This window comes from Schistocerca piceifrons, chromosome 11 (assembly GCF_021461385.2).
Source record: "Schistocerca piceifrons isolate TAMUIC-IGC-003096 chromosome 11, iqSchPice1.1, whole genome shotgun sequence".
In the NCBI taxonomy this organism is placed as follows: domain Eukaryota; kingdom Metazoa; phylum Arthropoda; class Insecta; order Orthoptera; family Acrididae; genus Schistocerca; species Schistocerca piceifrons.
In genome coordinates this window covers 88965914-88986105 of record NC_060148.1, presented here as the reverse complement: position 1 = coordinate 88986105, position 20192 = coordinate 88965914, and the positions used below count along the sequence as shown (strand labels likewise).

General features: G+C 42.5%; 1 protein-coding gene across 1 annotated transcript in view; it reads left to right on the top strand.

The window, feature by feature from the left end:
- Positions 1–19670, top strand: part of LOC124720103 (zinc finger protein 660-like) — a 52019-nt gene extending 32349 nt beyond the window's left edge. Inside the window, exon 6 of the mRNA XM_047245398.1 lies at positions 18368–19670. Within this exon, the coding sequence (XP_047101354.1) occupies positions 18368–19469 (1102 nt within the window). The 3' untranslated portion in view covers positions 19470–19670. The remainder of the gene's footprint in view (positions 1–18367) is intronic.
- Positions 19671–20192: the final 522 nt, after the last annotated feature.

Here is a 20192-nt window from a genome sequence, read left to right as displayed (position 1 = left end):
GAGGATTATATTCAGACTGAGAGTACGTTCAAGAATTCTGCAGCAAACTAACATTAAGGATATCTGTCTGTAATTTTGCAGGTCTGTTCTTTTACCCTTCTTATAAACAGGAGTTGCCAACACTTTTTTCCAGTTGCTCAGGATTTTGTACTGCGTCAAAGATTCGTGATAAATGCAAGCTAAGTAAGGGGCCAATACTGCAGAGTACTCTATGTAAAACTGAACTGGAATGTCTCTCCAGACCTGGTGACTTATTTGTTTTCAAGTGTTTCAATTCCTATTGTACACCAGGGACATGTATTACTATGTCCTGGGTACAAGTCAGTGTATTGACATAGGCTCTCCAATGTGTCAAAAAGGAATGGTGAACCAATCAGAGCCATCTAATGTCTTAACAAGGGAACCTCCCCATCGCACCCCCCTCAGATTTAGTTATAATTTGGCACAGTGGATAGGCCTTGAAAAAGGTCCCTGGTTCAAGTTTACCCTTGAGCGAAAAGTTTACTTACTTTGTTTTTGCAAGTTATGATCTGTCCGTTCGTTCATTGACGTCTCTATTCACTGTAATAAATTTAGGGCCTGTGTTTTGCGACGGCACAGCAAAACCGTGCGATTAGTAGATGAAAGGACGTACCTCTCCAATGGGAACCGAAAACATTTGATCCAGGAAAACACGTCTGATATATTCTATACAACACTGGTGACGGCATGTGCGTCACATGACAGGAATATGTTGTCGACCCACCTAACTGGCACACTTGGCGAATGGGTAAAAAGATTCTTCTACCTTGCCCAATTTAGGTTTTCTTGTGGATGTGATAATCACTCCGAAAAAAGTGATGAAAACATAAGAGTGTGTCACATAAACTGCAACAAATGAATGCAACAGTTTCACAGTCGCACAGTTTTCTCTGTGCTCTGTCAAAACATATGTTTTTAACGTTTTCAAATTTTTCCCTGTGTAGACCGTCAAATCCTGCATATGTCCAAGCAAATCTGAACACGTCCTGGAATTTTGGAGAGCGAAATTGATTATGTGTGAGTGCCTGAACTCTGATAATTGTCTGAAAATAAAAATTAAAACTTTTTACTGGAGGGAAGACTTGAACCAAGGACCTCTAGTTCCGTAGCTGCTCACGCTAACCACGGGACCACGGTGCTGCTGAGCTTACACTGTCCTCGATGCCTTGATGTCGCCTATCTTGCCCACGGACTACTCAGTTTGTATATTTTGCTTATTTTATCATAGTTCCACACAACTTCTTCCTGTTTTCTCGATTGATCTGTGTTCAGTTTTTCAAGGCCTATCCACTGTGCCAACTTATAACTAAATCTGAGGGGGGTGCGATGGGGAGGTTCCCTTGTAAGAACAGTGGTTGCAAAAATATCGTAACAGACAACGACCAGAGATGAGTGTTGTGTATTGTCAGTGATAATCGGTTCCATACATGACAGAAATTGTTGCCGTCAGTGAGTGCACATCTATCTCTACCAGTTTCTGAGCAAATATTGTTAAGAGAACTGTACACAGTTGTGGCAGTTTGCCTTCGTTTTTTTCTTCGTTCGTTGTCCTCGAATCGACGTACTGGTTGCTACACTGGCTGAAAAATATACTCCTGGAAATTGAAATAAGAACACCGTGAATTCATTGTCCCAGGAAGGGGAAACTTTATTGACACATTCCTGGGGTCAGATACATCACATGATCACACTGACAGAACCACAGGCACATAGACACAGGCAACAGAGTATGCACAATGTCGGCACTAGTACAGTGTATATCCACCTTTCGCAGCAATGCAGGCTGCTATTCTCCCATGGAGACGATCGTAGAGATGCTGGATGTAGTCCTGTGGAACGGCTTGCCATGCCATTTCCACCTGGCGCCTCAGTTGGACCAGCGTTTGTGCTGGACGTGCAGACCGCGTGAGATGACGCTTCATCCAGTCCCAAACATGCTCAATGGGGGACAGATCCGGAGATCTTGCTGGCCAGGGTAGTTGACTTACACCTTCTAGAGCACGTTGGGTGGCACGGGATACATGCGGACGTGCATTGTCCTGTTGGAACAGCAAGTTCCCTTGCCGGTCTAGGAATGGTAGAACGATGGGTTCGATGACGGTTTGGATGTACCGTGCACTATTCAGTGTCCCCTCGACGATCACCAGTGGTGTACGGCCAGTGTAGGAGATCGCTCCCCACACCATGATGCCGGGTGTTGGCCCTGTGTGCCTCGGTCGTATGCAGTCCTGATTGTGGCACTCACCTGCACGGCGCCAAACACGCATACGACCATCATTGGCACCAAGGCAGAAGCGACTCTCATCGCTGAAGACGACACGTCTCCATTCGTCCCTCCATTCACCTGTCGCGACACCACTGGAGGCGGGCTGCACGATGTTGGGGCGTGAGCGGAAGACGGCCTAACGGTGTGCGGGACCGTAGCCCAGCTTCATGGAGACGGTTGCGAATAGTCCTCGCCGATACCCCAGGAGCAACAGTGTCCCTAATTTGCTGGGAAGTGGCGGTGCGGTCCCCTACGGCACTGCGTAGGATCCTACGGTCTTGGCGTGCATCCGTGCGTCGCTGTGGTCCGGTCCCAGGTCGACGGGCACGTGCACCTTCCGCCGACCACTGGCGACAACATCAATGTACTGTGGAGACCTCACACCCCACGTGTTGAGCAATTCGGCGGTACGTCCACCCGGCCTCCCGCATGCCCACTATACGCCCTCGCTCAAAGTCCGTCAACTGCACATACGGTTCACGTCCACGCTGTCGCGGCATGCTACCAGTGTTAAAGACTGCGATGGAGCTCCGTATGCCACGGCAAACTGGCTGACACTGACGGCGGCGGTGCACAAATGCTGCGCAGCTAGCGCCATTCGACGGCCAACACCGCGGTTCCTGGTGTGTCCGCTGTGCCGTGCGTGTGATCATTGCTTGTACAGCCCTCTCGCAGTGTCCGGAGCAAGTATGGTGGGTCTGACACACCGGTGTCAATGTGTTCTTTTTTCCATTTCCAGGAGTGTAGGTTGTGGAAGTACATCTACTGTCTACTGTAAATGATGTAGCTGACAGATGCACAGTTGTGTTTCACAGTCGCTTACTTTCACTGTTCACAACCCAAAGTTACATGGCCAGTGCAATATAGTTTAACTTTTGATAAGTGTCATTGATAGTTTGCAGGCGAACATCCACATACTGGTACAATAGTTTACTGTTGAACATCTGTGACCAATAAAACCCTCACACCACAGTTCAGTCCTTCAAATAAATTGAACAGACACTGTCATTGCTTTAACACACAGCCTATTGGTGTAACACTTCACTGTTAAGTTGATGTATTGTTGTCGTTCTAACCAACACAGGTTCCTCGTCTGAAACTCGGCTGTGGACTGACTGTCTCGTGACCAAAAATCAGGCCCTTGTATATCGTCACAATAATAGGTATTGAAACTACACATTGTTCGAATTTACAGAAATTACAATTAAAACTTAACTAATTAAATTAACTGAATACATCAAAAACTTTCTTCTTTTTAACAGTTTCTCCTACTACGAGGACTAAGCCGAATTATTTGTTTAAATGATGAAATTAACATATATAGTTATGCAAACGATACTTTTAATGAAACTGGAAATTAGATTTGGAATTAATTAAGGACTGGCTTTGCTAACATGTTTTCGACTAGAGCCAAATAGATACTTTAAGAGTACTAGCATTTCATCTTCCAAATGTTTACAATTCTTAGAGAATTTATATTTTTTAATATGTCAACAATAGAATTTAAGTTATGAAACAATTAGTGATTTCGCCCTATAATAAAAGATACTAACTAGTAATAGTCAAAATAAATCAGAAAATCAATTACATACCTAAAACTAAGCACAAAATTAGATCTGGTGTTGTATTCTCTAAAACTGAGGGCCAATCTTTCTCTTTTATGAAAATGCAGATTATACTCACTTAAGTTAATGATAGTTAATTAAAAAATGAATTTTAAGGAGGCAGATTGCAAAGCAAGAGGGAAAGTAAAAATTATCTCAGCTTGCTTCGTCACACAGTTGACACGAGTTGACCACGTCATAAAAGGCCATTGCTCAAAGCAGTACACAGAGTTGGATGCCTTCAGTGGGCCAAACAACACAAACTAGGCAGTAGCTGACCAGAGGCACATATTGTGAGTTGACAGGTTGCAATTTTCCCTCCTCTTGGATGAGGTTAGGTGTGGAGTGCATTGTTGGCTGGGGGAGATGTTTATTCGCATCATGTGTGACGGGTTGTAGTTCCAGCCAGAGCTGGTTCTGTAGTATAGTGGGAGTGTTTTATCTACTGTGACTTGAGTGCACTCATGAATTGAGGTGATTATCTTGACAAGGTATCAGTAAAATATGAAATTTCACCTCCATAATAATTAAAACAAGTGCAACATGGTGGTTGTCATTTAGGATTATCTCACCAATGTACAGCTAGAGCTCCAGCATCACACACGCACCCCTTGAGCTAAGGAAAGCTCCTGGCTAACAGGGCACTAGGAGTATGTGCCAGCAGGGTGCGCTATAATGAATGAAACTTTGTCTTGCTAAACTTGCTTTAAATATTAAAATTATAACATTAAAACCAGATCATAATTAGTTGTGTGCATATTTGAAGTTAGTAAAATGGCAACAAATAATAGCTTACCATCTATAAAAGGTCATCGTGTTAAAAACAAATTACCTATAATAGTGAGTACCGAGTTTGTTAATATACCTTTTGCCCAGGATAAGTCCTGTTAAGTAAGGAATAATGCTGAAAAGTTGTTTTTGCTGTAAACAATAGCCTGAGACAAAAAGTAACCTACTCTATCAGAACACAAGAAGGTTGTTTCACAAACTCTGGTGTTTATAAAGTTACATGTAATGCCTGCCATAGCTATTGCGTAGGACAGACAGGGAGACCGTTTATAGTGAAATATAGAGAGGATCTGGCAAGTAAAGCTGGGGAAAATGTGTACAGTTCTATGAGGGTAAGTCAATTATTAACTGCAATTTAGTTATATTTTTGTTTAATATGATAGTACTGTTATTTTACATTGACAATGCATGCTTTGTTTATTCTTTATTATATCTTTGCAATTTTCAAGCTGCTATGTTAGTTTCATTGTGGCTGCCATGCTGTTAATCGTGGCTGCTCCGCTGCACCAAAGAACATCAACATTCAATGATTCGTTTTTTGTGGCCGGAAGGCATATCAGAGGCCAAAATTCATCGAAGACTTTTGGTACGGTATGGGAACAGTGTTTTGCTGCAACGGAGTGTCTGCAAATGGATTTAAAAATTCTGAAATGGTCGCACAAATGTTACGAACAATGAAGGACCCAGACGACAGTTTACTGCCACAAATGAAGAAGCCATTGAGCGTTCACGTGAAATGATTCTCTTAGACAGACAGTTAACTATTGACGAAGTGGCACATTGTCTGAAAATTAGTCACGGTTCTGCTCGCGAAATCATCCACAAAAGACTTGGGTTTCACAACTCACACAGCTACATAAACAAACACGCTCGGACATCTGCAAAAAACATTTGGACCGCTATGCTAACAAAGGGGACTACTACTTAGACAGGATAATTATTCGTGACGAAACATGGATCCATCGTTACGAGCCAGAGAGTAAAACGGCAGAGTATGCAACGGAAACATCCAAATTCGCCGTGCAAGAAAACGTTCAAGACCCAACCGTCCGCAGGAAAACCACTGCTTATGATTTTTTGGAATGCACAAGGTCCAGTACTGGAATATTATGAGAAAAGGGGCACAACAACAAACAGTGACACGTTGGAGAGCCTATGTCAATACACTGACTTGTACCCAGGACATAGTAATAGATGTCCCTGGTGTACAATAGGAATTGAAACAGTTGAAAACAAATAAGTCACTGGGTCTGGAGTGGCATTCCAGTTCCATTTTAAAGAGAGTAGTCTGTAGCATTGGCCCCTTACTTAGCTTGCATTTATCACAAATCTCTGACGCAGCACAAAGTCCTGAGCAGCTGGAAGAAAAGTGCAGGCAACTCCTGTACATAAGAAGGGTAAAAGAACAGACCTGCAAAATTACAGACAGATATCCTTAATGTCAGTTTGCTGCAGAATTCTTGAATGTACTCTCAGTCTGAATATAACAAATTTCCTCAATACGAAAAAACTTTCATCCACAAATCAGCACGGTTTTAGAAAGTGTCGCTCTTGTGATATGCAACTTGCCCTTGTCTCACATGATGACATGCAAATCGTGCATGAAGGGCAACAGGCAGATTCCACATTTCTAGATTCCCAAAAAGCATTTGATACCGTGCCACACTGCAGACTGCTAACAAAGGTGCAAGCATACGGAATAGATTACCAGATATGGGAGTGGCTCAAGCATTTCTTAAGTAACAGAACTCGAAACAATGTCCTCGATGGTGACTGTTTGTCAGAGACAAGGCTATTGTCATGAGTGCTCCAGTGAAGTGTGATAGGACCACTGCTGTTCTCTGTTACTCAACTGATTTGGCACACAGAGTGTGATGCCGTGACACGAGGGAGGGTGCCATCATTGAGTGACTGTAGGAGGATGCAAGATGACTTAGATAAAATTTCTAGTTGGTGTGATGAATGAAAGCTAGCTTTAAATGTAGGAAAATTTAAGTTAATGCAGATGAGTAGGAAAAACAAACCCATAATGTCCAGATACAGAACCAACTCTGTAATGTCATTTAATATCTGATTGCCAGACTGAGACTGAGATTCATTGGAAGAATCCTAAGGAAATGCAGTCCGAAAACAAAGGAAGTAGGTTACAGTATGCTTGTTCGCCCACTGGTTGACTACTGCTCACCAGTGTGGTATCCGTACCAGATATGGTTGATAGAAGAGAGAGAGAAGTTCCAACGGAGAGCAGCGCGCTTCGTTACAGGATCATTTAGTAATGGCGAAAGCGTTACGGAGACGATAGATAAACTCCAGTGGAAGACTCTGCAAGAGAGACGCTTAGTATCTCGGTATGGGCTTTTGTTGAAGTTTCTAGAACATACCTTCACTGAGGAGTCGAGCAGTATATTGTTCCCTCCTACGAATATCTCCCAAAGAGACTGTGAGGATAAAATCGGTGAGATTAGAGCCCACACAGAGGCATTCCGACAATCTTTCTTTCCACGAATAATACGAGAGTGGAATAGAAGGGAGAATCGATAGAGGTATCGAGGTACCCTCCGCCACACACCGTGAGGTGGCTTGCGGAGTATGGATGTAGATGTAGATCGAGCTTTCCCATTTCTCACAAGCAATCATGTTAACCACTTCGTCTACCTATACGTACTCCCTGCACCGACCCAAACTTCCTCTGTCGCACTGTCAACCTCCTTGTCTTGAATTCCACTAAATTCGTTACTTAATGCTTGTAACATTCCTCAGATTAACGCAACAAGGAGAATGAGACAGCGAGGAATTGACACCGTTGCTGTTATCATCTTATGCCCGCAAGGATTGCATTACATAGTTTCGTGACCGACAGAAGAGACAGCGTTGAGCTGTATGACATACTTCAAAATTTAATCAGCAAATAAATTTTGAAGTATAGTGTACAGCTGTGGATCATCAATACTTGTTGGAAGGACCAAGTGTGGACACTGAAATAACAGCATTTTGGTCAAAGAGAACAGCATACAATTCAGTATATGAAATACGTACGAGGATGGTTTTGTAAGTCTGGTAAATTTCCTCCAAAGAGTGGAACATATTCGTTGTGCCTTCATGATTGTTAAGCTCGATTATTCGAAGCATCATAAAAAAAAAAATCAACAGTGGACAATGTCCAGTTCATTGTTGACAGCCATGTGAATTGGTCAATGTGTTGACTGTGATTGAAAATGGTGAAAGCCGAATTTCGAGCTGTTGTTAGGCATTTTAATTGGAAGGGCTGGATTGCTGCACAAATCAAAACAGGATTCGATGAAGTTCGTGCGGACTCTGCACCATTTTTTTTAGACCATTTACCTTTGGATTAATGAATTTAAACGCGATCAGACAAGCACCGAAGACGAAGCGTGCTCTGGCAGTCCAGTTAGGTCACCACAAAGGAAACCATTGACAGAATCGATGACATGGTAATGTAAGACTGTTAAATAAAAATATTTGAGATTGCTGAGACTGTAGGGATCTCGACTGACAAGGGGAACTCCCCATCGCACCCCAGTCAGACTTAGTGGTAAGACAGCCCAGTGGATAGCCCGTGAGAAATGAACACAGATTGAGCATTAAAACAGGAAGAAGATGTACTGAACCGTGAAAAAAGATGCAAAATCAAAACAGTGAATGGTCCAAGCTCAAGATGTGCAACATAAAGAGAACTGCAGGGATCACTGCATCGTGGTTGTGTGGTCGCGATGTCGGAATGCGAAGGGGGAGATCCGTGTTCGAATCTCCCTCGTGCCCCCTATTTTTTTCTTCCCTCCACAATTATGAACTGCCCGTCCAGTCATTGATGTGTCTGTTCATTGTATTCAAATTTGTGTCTGTTTTGTGATGTAATGTCTGTTTGCAACAGCTAGGGATAAGGAAGACAACTCCGGACATATGTACCTCCTATGTGTTCTACACAAATATCACATGTTATGACTTTTGTGTTCCGTTTTGGAAGTTTTGACTGTTGAAGTTCTTTATTGTAGTGCACACTCGTTTACTTGCTGTTTTCATTTCTGTGTGAGGTCGCTCTTCATCACACTTACTCGCAGCGATAATGTATTCTTACCACATGATTTATATACTATAACCAGTGTATAATATGACAATAAACAAGACTACAGAAGGAAAACAGACATGTCAATGACCACATGGAAAGTTCATAATTTCATGAAAAAAAAATGAAGCACAAGGAGATCTGAACATGGATCTCCTGCTTTGCAGTCCAACACCGTGAACACAAGACGACGGTGCAATGATTCCTGCAGTTCTCTTGGTGTTGCACAGCTTGAGGTTGGACTGTTCACTGTTTCTGTTTTGCTTCTATTTTCACAGTTCAGTGCACCTTCTTCCTTTTTTCATGCTTGATCTGTACTCAGTTTTTGATGTGCTATCCATTGGGCCATTTTAGGGGTGACGTCTTAGAGAGAGGGGGGGGGGGGGGGGGGGAGTTCCCCTTGCGAGTGAGTGCTTAATATTCTGCACATACAATTTTCTGTGAAAAAGCTGTGTGTGAGGTGGGTGCAGCGATTGCTCACAGTCAACCAAAAGTGCATCTGGCACAGAATTTCAACACAATATTTGGCAATGTCTGATTACAATCTGCAAGACTTGGGGCACTGATTTGTGACTGTTGATGAAACCTGGATCCATCATTATACAACAGGGTCAAAATGGCAGTCAAAAAAATGGACGAAGTCTGGTGAAAGTGCACTGAAGAAGGCAAAGACTATTTTGTCAACTAGTAAGGTGATGGTCACTTTTTTTTTGGGGGGGGGGGGGTCTGAAAGAGTAATGCTCATAGTTTACTTGGAAAAAAGGCAGAACCATGCCTGGACCCTGTTATGCTTCATTGTAGATTTGTTTGAAACTTAAGGTGCTAAAAAAACATTTAAGGTTGGCACACAGAAAATGCTCTTTCGCCAGCATAATGCACCATGTCAAACATCAGTGATATCAATGGCAACAGTGCATGAATAGGGCTTTAAATTGGTTTACACCGTATTCAACAGACTTAGCACTCAGTGACTTCTTCGTGTTCCCTAATTTGAAACTTTGGCCTGCTTGGACAAAATTTTTCCTCAAATGAGTGAGTGATACTTGTAGTCAATGAGTATTTGACAGAACCTGTTTTTCCAAATGGGACGAAAAAGCTGGAGGATCACTGGGCCAAGTATATGTCCCTCAAAGGAGACCTTGTTGAGAAGTAAGGCGAGTTGTTTATGGAATGAACATCTTTCCCCCTTGCTTTTTTTTACCAGACTTATCAAACCAACCTCGTAAGGAAAGGGGAGGCTAGTTGGCCAATGGCTTAGTGGGGTCATGTGCACTAGGAGAGGAAGCCTGTTCACAGATCAGTGGCTGGTGTGTGTGTGTGTGTGTGTGTGTGTGTGTGTGTGTGTGTGTGTGTGTGTGTGTGAACAGCAGGTGAGTTTTTGAGACTTGCTTCACCAGTAGTGTCCAACTGTGGGAACCACACTTAGCCAAGCAATACCAGGGCAAACTACAAAGCAGCCTTCCTTCTGTAACTTGCAACATGGAGCGAAATAGCTCATAATAAATTCCCTAACTTTCATACGAAGCAGTCGCAACATGTACACCCTTCACCCCTTTCACAGATATGGTTACTTGCATTGTTTACAAAAGATTGTCATCCACTTCCCAAAAAGGTGGCTTTCCTTGTGAGCGACTTATGACTATTGGAGGGTGCAGTATTACATACTACATTGTTCATCAGTAAACCAGGCTGTTTTCTTCACATTGCAAAAAGTCAAAACCTTCAAAAAAGGAGGAGAGATATTCAGTAATAAGTGGGCTTGTTTCGTGACCTTTAAGCAGAGTGAGGTGAGTGCTAGGCTACATTTTTTATAATGGCGGACCCGTCGACACGTGCAGTGCCCTGTTGCTGTTAGCAAACAAATTTATGAAGCCAGTACAGCTAGTGTCACATTCCAGTAATTTGATCCTGACCTAGAAGTGTGTCACTATTACAAAACATAACAGAAAAAAGGAGTGTCAGTGACTCTTAGACTGCAGGCCAGCAACACAGCACGGCAATGCAAAACACAACATTTGACTATATGTACTTGTCGACTCCTGTAATTGGCCACAAGGTAACGCATAGTGCAATGCAGCAGGGTACTTTGCATATGGAGTAATGCACTTTAAGTTCCTGGGTGACCTCTCAGCTGAACGAATGAAAAAGAAAAATAAACCTGAACGACTATGCTGGGGTGGTTATTGCCATGAATCCAGATGTACTGTTAATTCAGGGTTTCTCGTGACATGACACTCAGAGGGTTACAGTTGGCAGAAAAGGCTACAACAGGAGGGAGTGACATGACTGTGTATGCATCTCTTTTGTTAACACGAACATGGAGCCCATCTAACTTAGTTCTGGTGAGCAGATTGACCAAGAATGAAGTTTTGTTAAGATCTCAGATTCTCAAATTGAGCAGTGACTTTTGCAGCTGTCCTCTTATATTTTGTCATAATCCTCTTCAGCAGTCATCTGTCACAAACATTCGGCATGCACTCTCGTCCATTTTGCGACTTAGCGTATGAACAGTTCCACTTTCCCCGCACGCGGTATAAATCTTTGATGCGGTGCCTCTTAAAGCACCAAACCCTTCGCTCCCTCGGTTACAGAAGCACCCGTCATAAAAACAACAATTTGCGTGTGTTTTAATTCACTTAGCTCTCACTTAATGCACTCGTAACTGTACAGAAGAATGTTGTGACCACGACTGACAATTGTAACAATATTGAGGACATTGCGCAGGAGCCATTCGTGGTCTAATATAACAGCGCAACTTGCAGGCTCGGCTAGCATCGGCATTCGTGTCCGATCGTACATTTGTCGCAGTGTTTCCGTATTTTTGTCCGACCCCTGTACATCCATTAAGTACAGAACTTTGCCATACTCTGTTTCATAAAATGTTTAATTTTAGCGACTAATTTAAGATATGTAATTTTCGTGGAAATTAATTTCGCACACCAAACGACATTGCAGGAGCTGTACTGAATGATTTCTGGATATCAAGGAACACGGCAGGAATGCGGGTGCTGCTGTCTGTGACGCTGTGGATCTTGTGATTGAACTGAGCTAGTTGTGTTATGCAACACCTCAGTTTGTGGAATTGCTAATGATTTGTATAGAGTTTCTCATTTCCCTAAGGTGTTATATGTGTGAGCATGAAAAATGTTGCGTAATTCTACGACAAGTCGAATCGACAGTTTTTGCCTACCAAATTGATAATTCCTCGATGCCTCAGGACGAGTCCTATCTATAATCTCACTGAACCTTTTGCAGATGACAGCTTATAAAGTATCCCACTTCATTAAAACATTTAAAAAGTTGTAAACTTACATGGAAAATTAATTCTGTGGGTGATTTACTTGACCAAATGACCCAGAACACTTTGCACCGTGCCAGCAACGAACCAGAAATTGTTGGATTAATAATGAAATGAGTCTTGTATTCATAGTTTATACTTGGATCAAGCATTAACAGGCTGTGGGTTCTTCTTCTGTGATGTTGTTGTTGTTGTGGTCTTCAGTCCTGAGACTGGTTTGATGCAGCTCTCCATGCTACTCTATCCTGTGCAATCTTCTTCATCTCCCAGTACCTACTGCAACCTCCATCCTTCTGAATCTGCTTAGTGTATTCATCTCTTGGTCTCCCTCTACGATTTTTACCCTCCACGCTGCCCTCCAATGCTATATTTGTGATCCCTTGATGCCTCAGAACATGTCCTACCAACCGATCCCTTCTTCTTGTCAAGTTGTGCCACAAACTTCTCTTCTCCCCAATTCTATTCAATACTTCCTCATTAGTTACGTGATCTACCCATCTAATCTTCAGCATTCTTCTGTAGGACCACATTTCAAAAGCTTCTATTCTCTTCTTGTCCAAACTATTTATCGTCCACGTTTCACTTCCATACAAGGCTACACTCCATACAAATACTTTCAGTAACGACTTCCTGACTCTTAAATCAATACTCGATGTTAACAAATTTATCATCTTCAGAAACGCTTTCCTTGCCATTACCAGTCTACATTTTATATCCTCTCTACTTCGGTCATCATCAGTTATTTTGCTTCCCAAATAGCAAAACTCATCTATTACTATAAGTGTCTCATTTTCTAATCTAATTCCCTCAGCATCGCCCGATTTAATTCGACTACATTCCATTATCCTCGTTTTGCTTTTGTTGACGTTCATCTTATATCCTCCTTTCCCAAGACACTGTCCATTCCGTTCAACTGCTCTTCCAGGTCCTTTGCTGCCTCTGACACAATTACAATGTCATCTGCAAACATCAGAGTTTTTATTTCTTCTCCATGGATTTTAATTCCTACTCCGAACTTTTCTTTTGTTTCCTTTACTGCTTGCTGAATATACAGATTGAATAGCATCGGGGAGAGGCTACAACCCTGTCTCACTTCCTTCCCAACCACTGCTTCCCTTTTGTGTCCCTCGACTCTAATAACTGCCATCTGGTTTCTGTACAAATTGTAAATAGCCTTTTGCTCCCTGTATTTTACCCCTCCCACCTTAAGAATTTGAAAGAGAGTATTCCAGTCAACATTGTCAAAAGATTTCTCTAAATCTACAAATTCTAGAAACGTAGGTTTGACTTTCCTTAGTCTTTCTTCTAAGATAAGTTATAGGGTCAGTATTGCCTCACGTGTTCCAACATTTCTGCGGAATCCAAACTGATCTTCCCCGAGGTCGGCATCTACCGGTTTTTCCATTCGTCTGTAAAGAATTCACATTAGTATTTTGCAACTGTGACTTATTAAACTGATAGTTCGGTAATTTTCGCATCTGTCAACACCTGCTTTCTTTGGCATTGGAATTATTACATTCTTCTTGAAGTCCGAGGGTATTCCGCCTGTCTCATACATTTTGCTCACCAGATGGTAGAGTTTTGTCAGGACTGGCTCTCCCAAGGCTGTCAGTAGTTCTAATGGAATGTTGTCTACTCCCGGGGCCTTGTTTCGACGTAGGTCTTTTCAGTGCTCTGTCAAACTCTTCACACAGTATCATATCTCCCATTTTGTGTTCATTTACATCCTCTTCCATTTCCATAATATTGTCTTCAAGAACATCGCCCCTGTATAGACCCTCTCTATACTCCTTCTACCTTTCCGCTTTCCCTTCTTTGCTTAGAACTGGGTTTCCATCTGAGCTCTTGATATTCTTACAAGTGGCTGTCTTTTCTCCAAAGGTCTATTTAATTTTCCTGTAGGCAGTATCTATCTTACCCCTAGTGAGATAAGCCTCTACATCCTTACATTTGTCCTCTAGCTATCCCTGCCATTTTGCACTTCCTATCGATCTCATTTTTGAGATGTTTGTATTCCTTTTTGCCTGCTTCACTTACTGCATTTTTGTATTTTCTCCTTTCATCAATTCTGTGATATGCTGAGGCATTTTTATTGGAATTTTAATTTACATTTTGGAGCTTCAAGACTAAGTTATACATATGCCGTAGCTGCAAGTGGAGTGCCCAGTGGCCTCCACCACATACCTATTTTTAAAAAAATTAACAGTTAGCTTACTGTTGCGTATTACTGTTTGGACTACATAGAATTGTTTTTATAACAATGAAAATAATCAATTATTGATCATATAATGTAAATGTATCTAAAAACAAAGATGATGTGACTTACCAAATGAAAGTGCTGGCAGGTCGACAGACACACAAACAAACACAAACATACACACAAAATTCAAGCTTTCATAACAAACTGTTGCCTCATCAGGAAAGAGGGAAGGAGAGGGAAAGACGAAAGGATGTGGGTTTTAAGGGAGAGGGTAAGGAGTCATTCCAATCCCGGGAGCGGAAAGACTTACCTTAGGGGGAAAAAAGGACGGGTATACACTCGCATACACACACATATCCATCCACACATATTCAGACACAAGCAGGGTGTCTGTATATGTGTGGATGGATATGTGCGTGTGTGCGAGTGTATACCCGTCCTTTTTTCCCCCTAAGGTAAGTCTTTCCGCTCCCGGGATTGGAATGACTCCTTACCCTCTCCCTTAAAACCCACATCCTTTTGTCTTTCCCTCTCCTTCCCTCTTTCCTCATGAGGCAACAGTTTGTTGCGAAAGCTTGAATTTTGTGTGTATGTTTGTGTGTCTGTCGACCTGCCAGCACTTTCATTTGGTAAGTCACATCATCTTTGTTTTTAGATATATTTTTCCTACGTGGAATGTTTCCCTCTATTATAACCATATCATTAATTTGAACCCAACAATTACGTTTGTTATTGTCGTTGTTGTATTTCGAAATCTTTCCTGTCGTCTTATTTTCTCTTTCTGTTTGTACCAGTAGTCTCACTTTGTATTCACCTTCCCCTTTTTACCGTAATACAATTTTATCCCGCCTATATATACTCAATAATACGTAACCCACTTCCAAACCATAACCAAAAAAATTTTTATTTTCCGCTTTCAACACTACCGCTGCTATAAAATCCACTGTTTCTAGTTCAATAACAGCTGCTTTCACGTATTAAACAACCATTTCGGCTAGTTCTAATAACATTCACTTTATTTCCACTTCCGTTTTTCGCACATCACTGATCATTTTTTAGCCGCTCCCCACAGGAAAAGGTCTTTAAATATGTCTCCTTTTGTCTGTATATGTGTGGATGGATATGTGTGTGTGTGCGCGAGTGTATACCCGTCCTTTTTTCCCCCTAAGGTAAGTCTTTCCGCTCCCGGGATTGGAATGACTCCTTACCCTCTCCCTTAAAACCCACATCCTTTCGTCTTTCCCTCTCCTCCCCTCTTTCCTGATGAGGCAACAGTTTGTTGCGAAAGCTTGAATTTTGTGTGTATATTTGTGTTTGTTTGTGTGTCTGTCGACCTGCCAGCACTTTCATTTGGTAAGTCACATCATCTTTGTTTTTAGATATATTTTTCCTACATGGAATGTTTCCCTCTATTATAACCATATAATGTAAATGGATAGATAAAAAATCTACTCATCAAGCGGTGGCAGGGGAACACAACACACAAAAGGATTTAACTTGTAAAAGCTTTTGGAGCCAGTGGCTCCTTCTTCTGGCAGAAGAGTTGAAGGGGAAGAAGAGGTAGACTTACTGGGTGCTTGTCCTGTCCGGTAAGTCTACCCTGACCCTGGGTTCTGGGTGACTTTTCTGAACTGCACTCCTTTCCCTAAACCTCTCCAGTCCTTTTCCTTCACCCCTCTTTCTTCCCCTTCAACTGTTCTGCCAGAAGAAGGGTCTCTGGCTCTGAAAGCTTGTAGAAGTTAAATCCTTTTGTGTGTGTGTTCCCCTGCCACCGCTTGGTGAGTAGATTTTTATATCTATCTATTTACATTGTAGAACTGCTTTTGTTATTCTACACCAATTTTCTATCATTTGCTAGATCGTAAAGTACTCCATTTTTTTTTTCTCTTAACAATCAGTGTTTTTTGTGACAAAATAGTATTACTATAGTTTAGTTTTAAATTTGTTATATCAGATTTCATTTTCTCAAATATTAAAAATTACTTCATTAATATCAGGATTTAATAGTTGCCCACATCAGTTTATTTAGTATTGATTGGATTATGAAGTTAATTTTGTTTTCATATTACTTTTAGAAATTATTAAAAATTTGAAATTTAACTTAGGTAAGCAATAGATTTCCCCACACATCCATATTTTATTTTTGCCATTGCTACATTCAAGACTGCAGTGAAGATAAAATTTTGTGAAGAAAAAAAAGTTGAGAAATATCTATGTAAAATCAAATGGCAATGCAGAGGTTGAGGAAATAAATTACATACAAGGTGGTCGATTGATCGTGACAGGGCCAAATATCTCACGAAATAAGTGTCAAACGAAAAAACTACAAAGAACAAAACTTCTCTAGCTTGAAGGGGGAAACCAGAAGGCGCTATGGTTGGCCCACTAGATGGTGCTGCCATAAGTCAAACAGATATCAACTGCATTTTTTAAAATAGCAACCCCCATTTTTTATTCCATATTCGTGTAGTACATAAAGAAATATGAATGTTTTAGTTGGACCACTTTTTTCGCTTTTGTGATAGATGGCACTGTAATAGTCAAAAACATATGGCTCACAATTTTAGATGAACAGCTGGTAACATGTAGGTTTTTTAAATTAAAATACAGAATATAGGTACATTTTTAACATTTTATTTCAGTTGTTCCGATGTGATACATGTACCTTTGTGAACTTGTCATTTCTGAGAACGCATGCTGTTACAGCGTGATTACCTGTAAATACCACATTAATGCAATAAATGCTGAAAATGAAGTTCGTCAACCTCAATGCGTTTGGCAATAAGTGTAACGACATTCCTCTCAACAGCGAGTAGTTCGCCTTCCGTAATGTTAAATAAATAAATAAATAAATGTTCGCACATGCATTGACAGTGCGCTGATGCATGTTGTCAGGCGTTGTCGGTGGATCACGATAGCAAATATCCTTCAACTTTCAGCATACAAATAAGCATACATTGCACCATTTAGATTGCCATTGATAAAATGGGGGCAATTATCCTTCTTCCCATAATGCCGCACTGTACATTAACCTCCCAAGGTCGCTGATGTTCCACTTGTCGCAGCCATCGTGGATTTTCCGTTGCCCAGTTGTGCATATTATGCCAGTTTACGTTACCACTGTTGGTGAATGACGCTTCGTCGCTAAATAGAACGCGTGCAAAAAATTTGTCATCGTCCCGTAATTTCTCTTGTGTCCAGTGGCAGAACTGTACACAACATTCAAAGTCATCGCCATACAATTCCTGGTGCATAGAAATATGGTATGGGTGCAATCGATGTTGATGTAGCATTCTCAACACCAACGTTTTTGAGATTCCCGATTCTCACGCAGTTTGTCTGCTACTGATGTGCGGATTAACCGCGACAGCAGCTAAAACGCCTACTTGGGCATCAGCATTTGTTGCAGGTCGTGGTTGACATTTCACATGTGGCTGAACACTTCCCGTTTCCTTAAATAATGTAACCATCCGGACACTTAGATGATGTCGTCCAGGATACCGAGCAGCATACATAGCACACGCCCGTTGGGCATTTTGATCACAATAGCCATACATCAACACGATATCGACCTTTTCCGCAATTGGTAAACGGTCCATTTTAACATGGGTAATTTGTCACGAAGCAAATTCCGTCTGCACTGGCGGAATGTTACGTGATACCACGTACTTATACATTTGTGACTATTACAGCGCCATCTATCATAAAGTGAAAAAAGTGGTACAACTAAAACATTCATATTTCCTTACATACTACACAAATATGTAATAAAAAATGGGGGTTCCTATTTTAAAAAATGCAATTGATATCCGTTTGACGTATGGCAGCGCCATCTAGCAGACAACCATAGTGCCATCTGGTTTCCCCCTTCAAGTTAGACGAGTTTCGTTCTTTGTAGTTTTTTCATTGGATGCTTATTTTGTGAGATATTTGGCCCAGTCACTATCAATGGACCACCCTGTATATGAAATATATGTATCAGTTTTTATATTGGTATTGTTTATTATGTTGTGCAATACTACTGAACATTGGCAGTTACATTAATATGAATATGAAATGTGTTATCATTACCAGATGTTTTAATGCTGTCTCTTCAATTCTTCAGGTTTATCCCACAAGGCCAGGACGGTTGCACTACTGGAAAATGTGCCACCATATGCACCAGAACTGGCGAGATACCGTTTAGTGACAGTAATCGCAGTGGCAGCTGGAAAGAATGTGACAGAAATGAAAGGAATACACACCTACTCTCAGGACAGCTAGTGGACTCGGAGAGGCAGAATACCCATAAAGACAGCTATTCTACTACAAGTACTGTGTTAAGTGACGGATTCTGCAAGGACGCCTCTGACGCAAATTCGAACTGCTACCAGGTAAATGACAGTTGCGAGAGGCTCTCCCCCTCGACGAGCGACAGTGTCGCCGGGCAGCCGTCACTTTCGCCCGACGAACGGGACGTCTTCACGTGCGACGTCTGCCGGGAAGTGTTTGTCGACAAGAGGATCTTGAGGACCCACGTGCAACAGCACCTGCTGAAATGCGACATCTGCCACAAGACCTGCCGCGACGCCAACGGCCTCGAGGTGCACTACCGGACGCACACGGGCGAGCGACCCTACTGCTGTGACACCTGCGGACAGACGTTCTCGCGCAGCGATCAGCTGAGGCTGCACTCGCTGCAGCACACGGGTGAGCGTCCCTACTGCTGCGATACCTGCGGTAAAACATTCTTGCGCAGCGATAACCTCAGGCAGCACTCGCTGCAGCACACGGGTGAGCAGCCCTACCGCTGCGATATCTGCGGCAAGGCATTCTCGCGCAGCAATAATCTGAGGCAGCACTCGCTGCAGCACACGGGTGAGCGGCCCCACGAGTGCGGCGTCTGCCACAAGCGGTTCACCAACGGCAGCAACCTGGCGCAGCACTCGCGCGTCCACACGGGTGAGCGGCCCTACCGCTGCGACTACTGTAGCAAGTCGTTCACACAGAGCAGGAACCTGAAGGTACACCTCCGTATGCACACGGGTGAGCGGCCGTACTGCTGCGACACCTGCGGAAAGTCATTTACGCGAAGTAGAAGTGTGAAAGTACACCACCGCCCGCACACGGGTGAGTGGCTGTACGCCTGCAATGCGTGTGGCAAGGCGTTCGTCAGTGGCGATACCTCGCAAAAACCTGGGCGCGTCCCAATGCGAGAGGAGTCCTGAAACTGCACCGTCTTCGAGAAGCGCTTTGCACGGAGGACGAGTCTGAATCGTCATTTGTGCCTCCGTACTATCAGAAATACCACCAGAGATTCCAGAATGAGATTTTCACTCTGCAGCGGATATGAAACTTCCTGGCAGATTAAAACTGTGTGCCAGGCCGAGACTCGAACTCAGGACCTTTGCCTTTTGCGGGCAAGTGCTCTACCAACTGAGCTACCCAAGCACGACTCACGGCCCATCCTCACAGATTTACTTCTACCAGTACCTCGTCTCCTACCTTCCTACACCACAGGGCGTGAGTCATGCTTGGGTAGCTCAGTGGTAGAGCACTTGCCCGCGAAAGGCAAAGGTCCCGAGTTTGAGTCTCGGTCTGGCACACAGTTTTAATCTGCCAGGAAGTTTCACCACCAGAGATATCATACCGACAGAGTGAAGACGAGTTTTATAAACTTGCCGTGCATCTTACAATTTCACACTGAAACGTCCCCATTCTAATTATTACTGCTGTAAGAGGAATTCCATTATAAAGTCAAATCACACCAAATTAATTATTTACAGCAGCTTCGGGTAGAATGTGAAGCTTATTTGCAGGTTTAAATTTTTTTAGAACATAATGTGTCACATTGTTATCAAAAGTACGTAACTTGTGTGGTTCAAATGGCTCTGAGCTCTATGGGACTTAACAGCTGAGGTCGTCAGCCCCCTAGAACTTAGAACTACTTA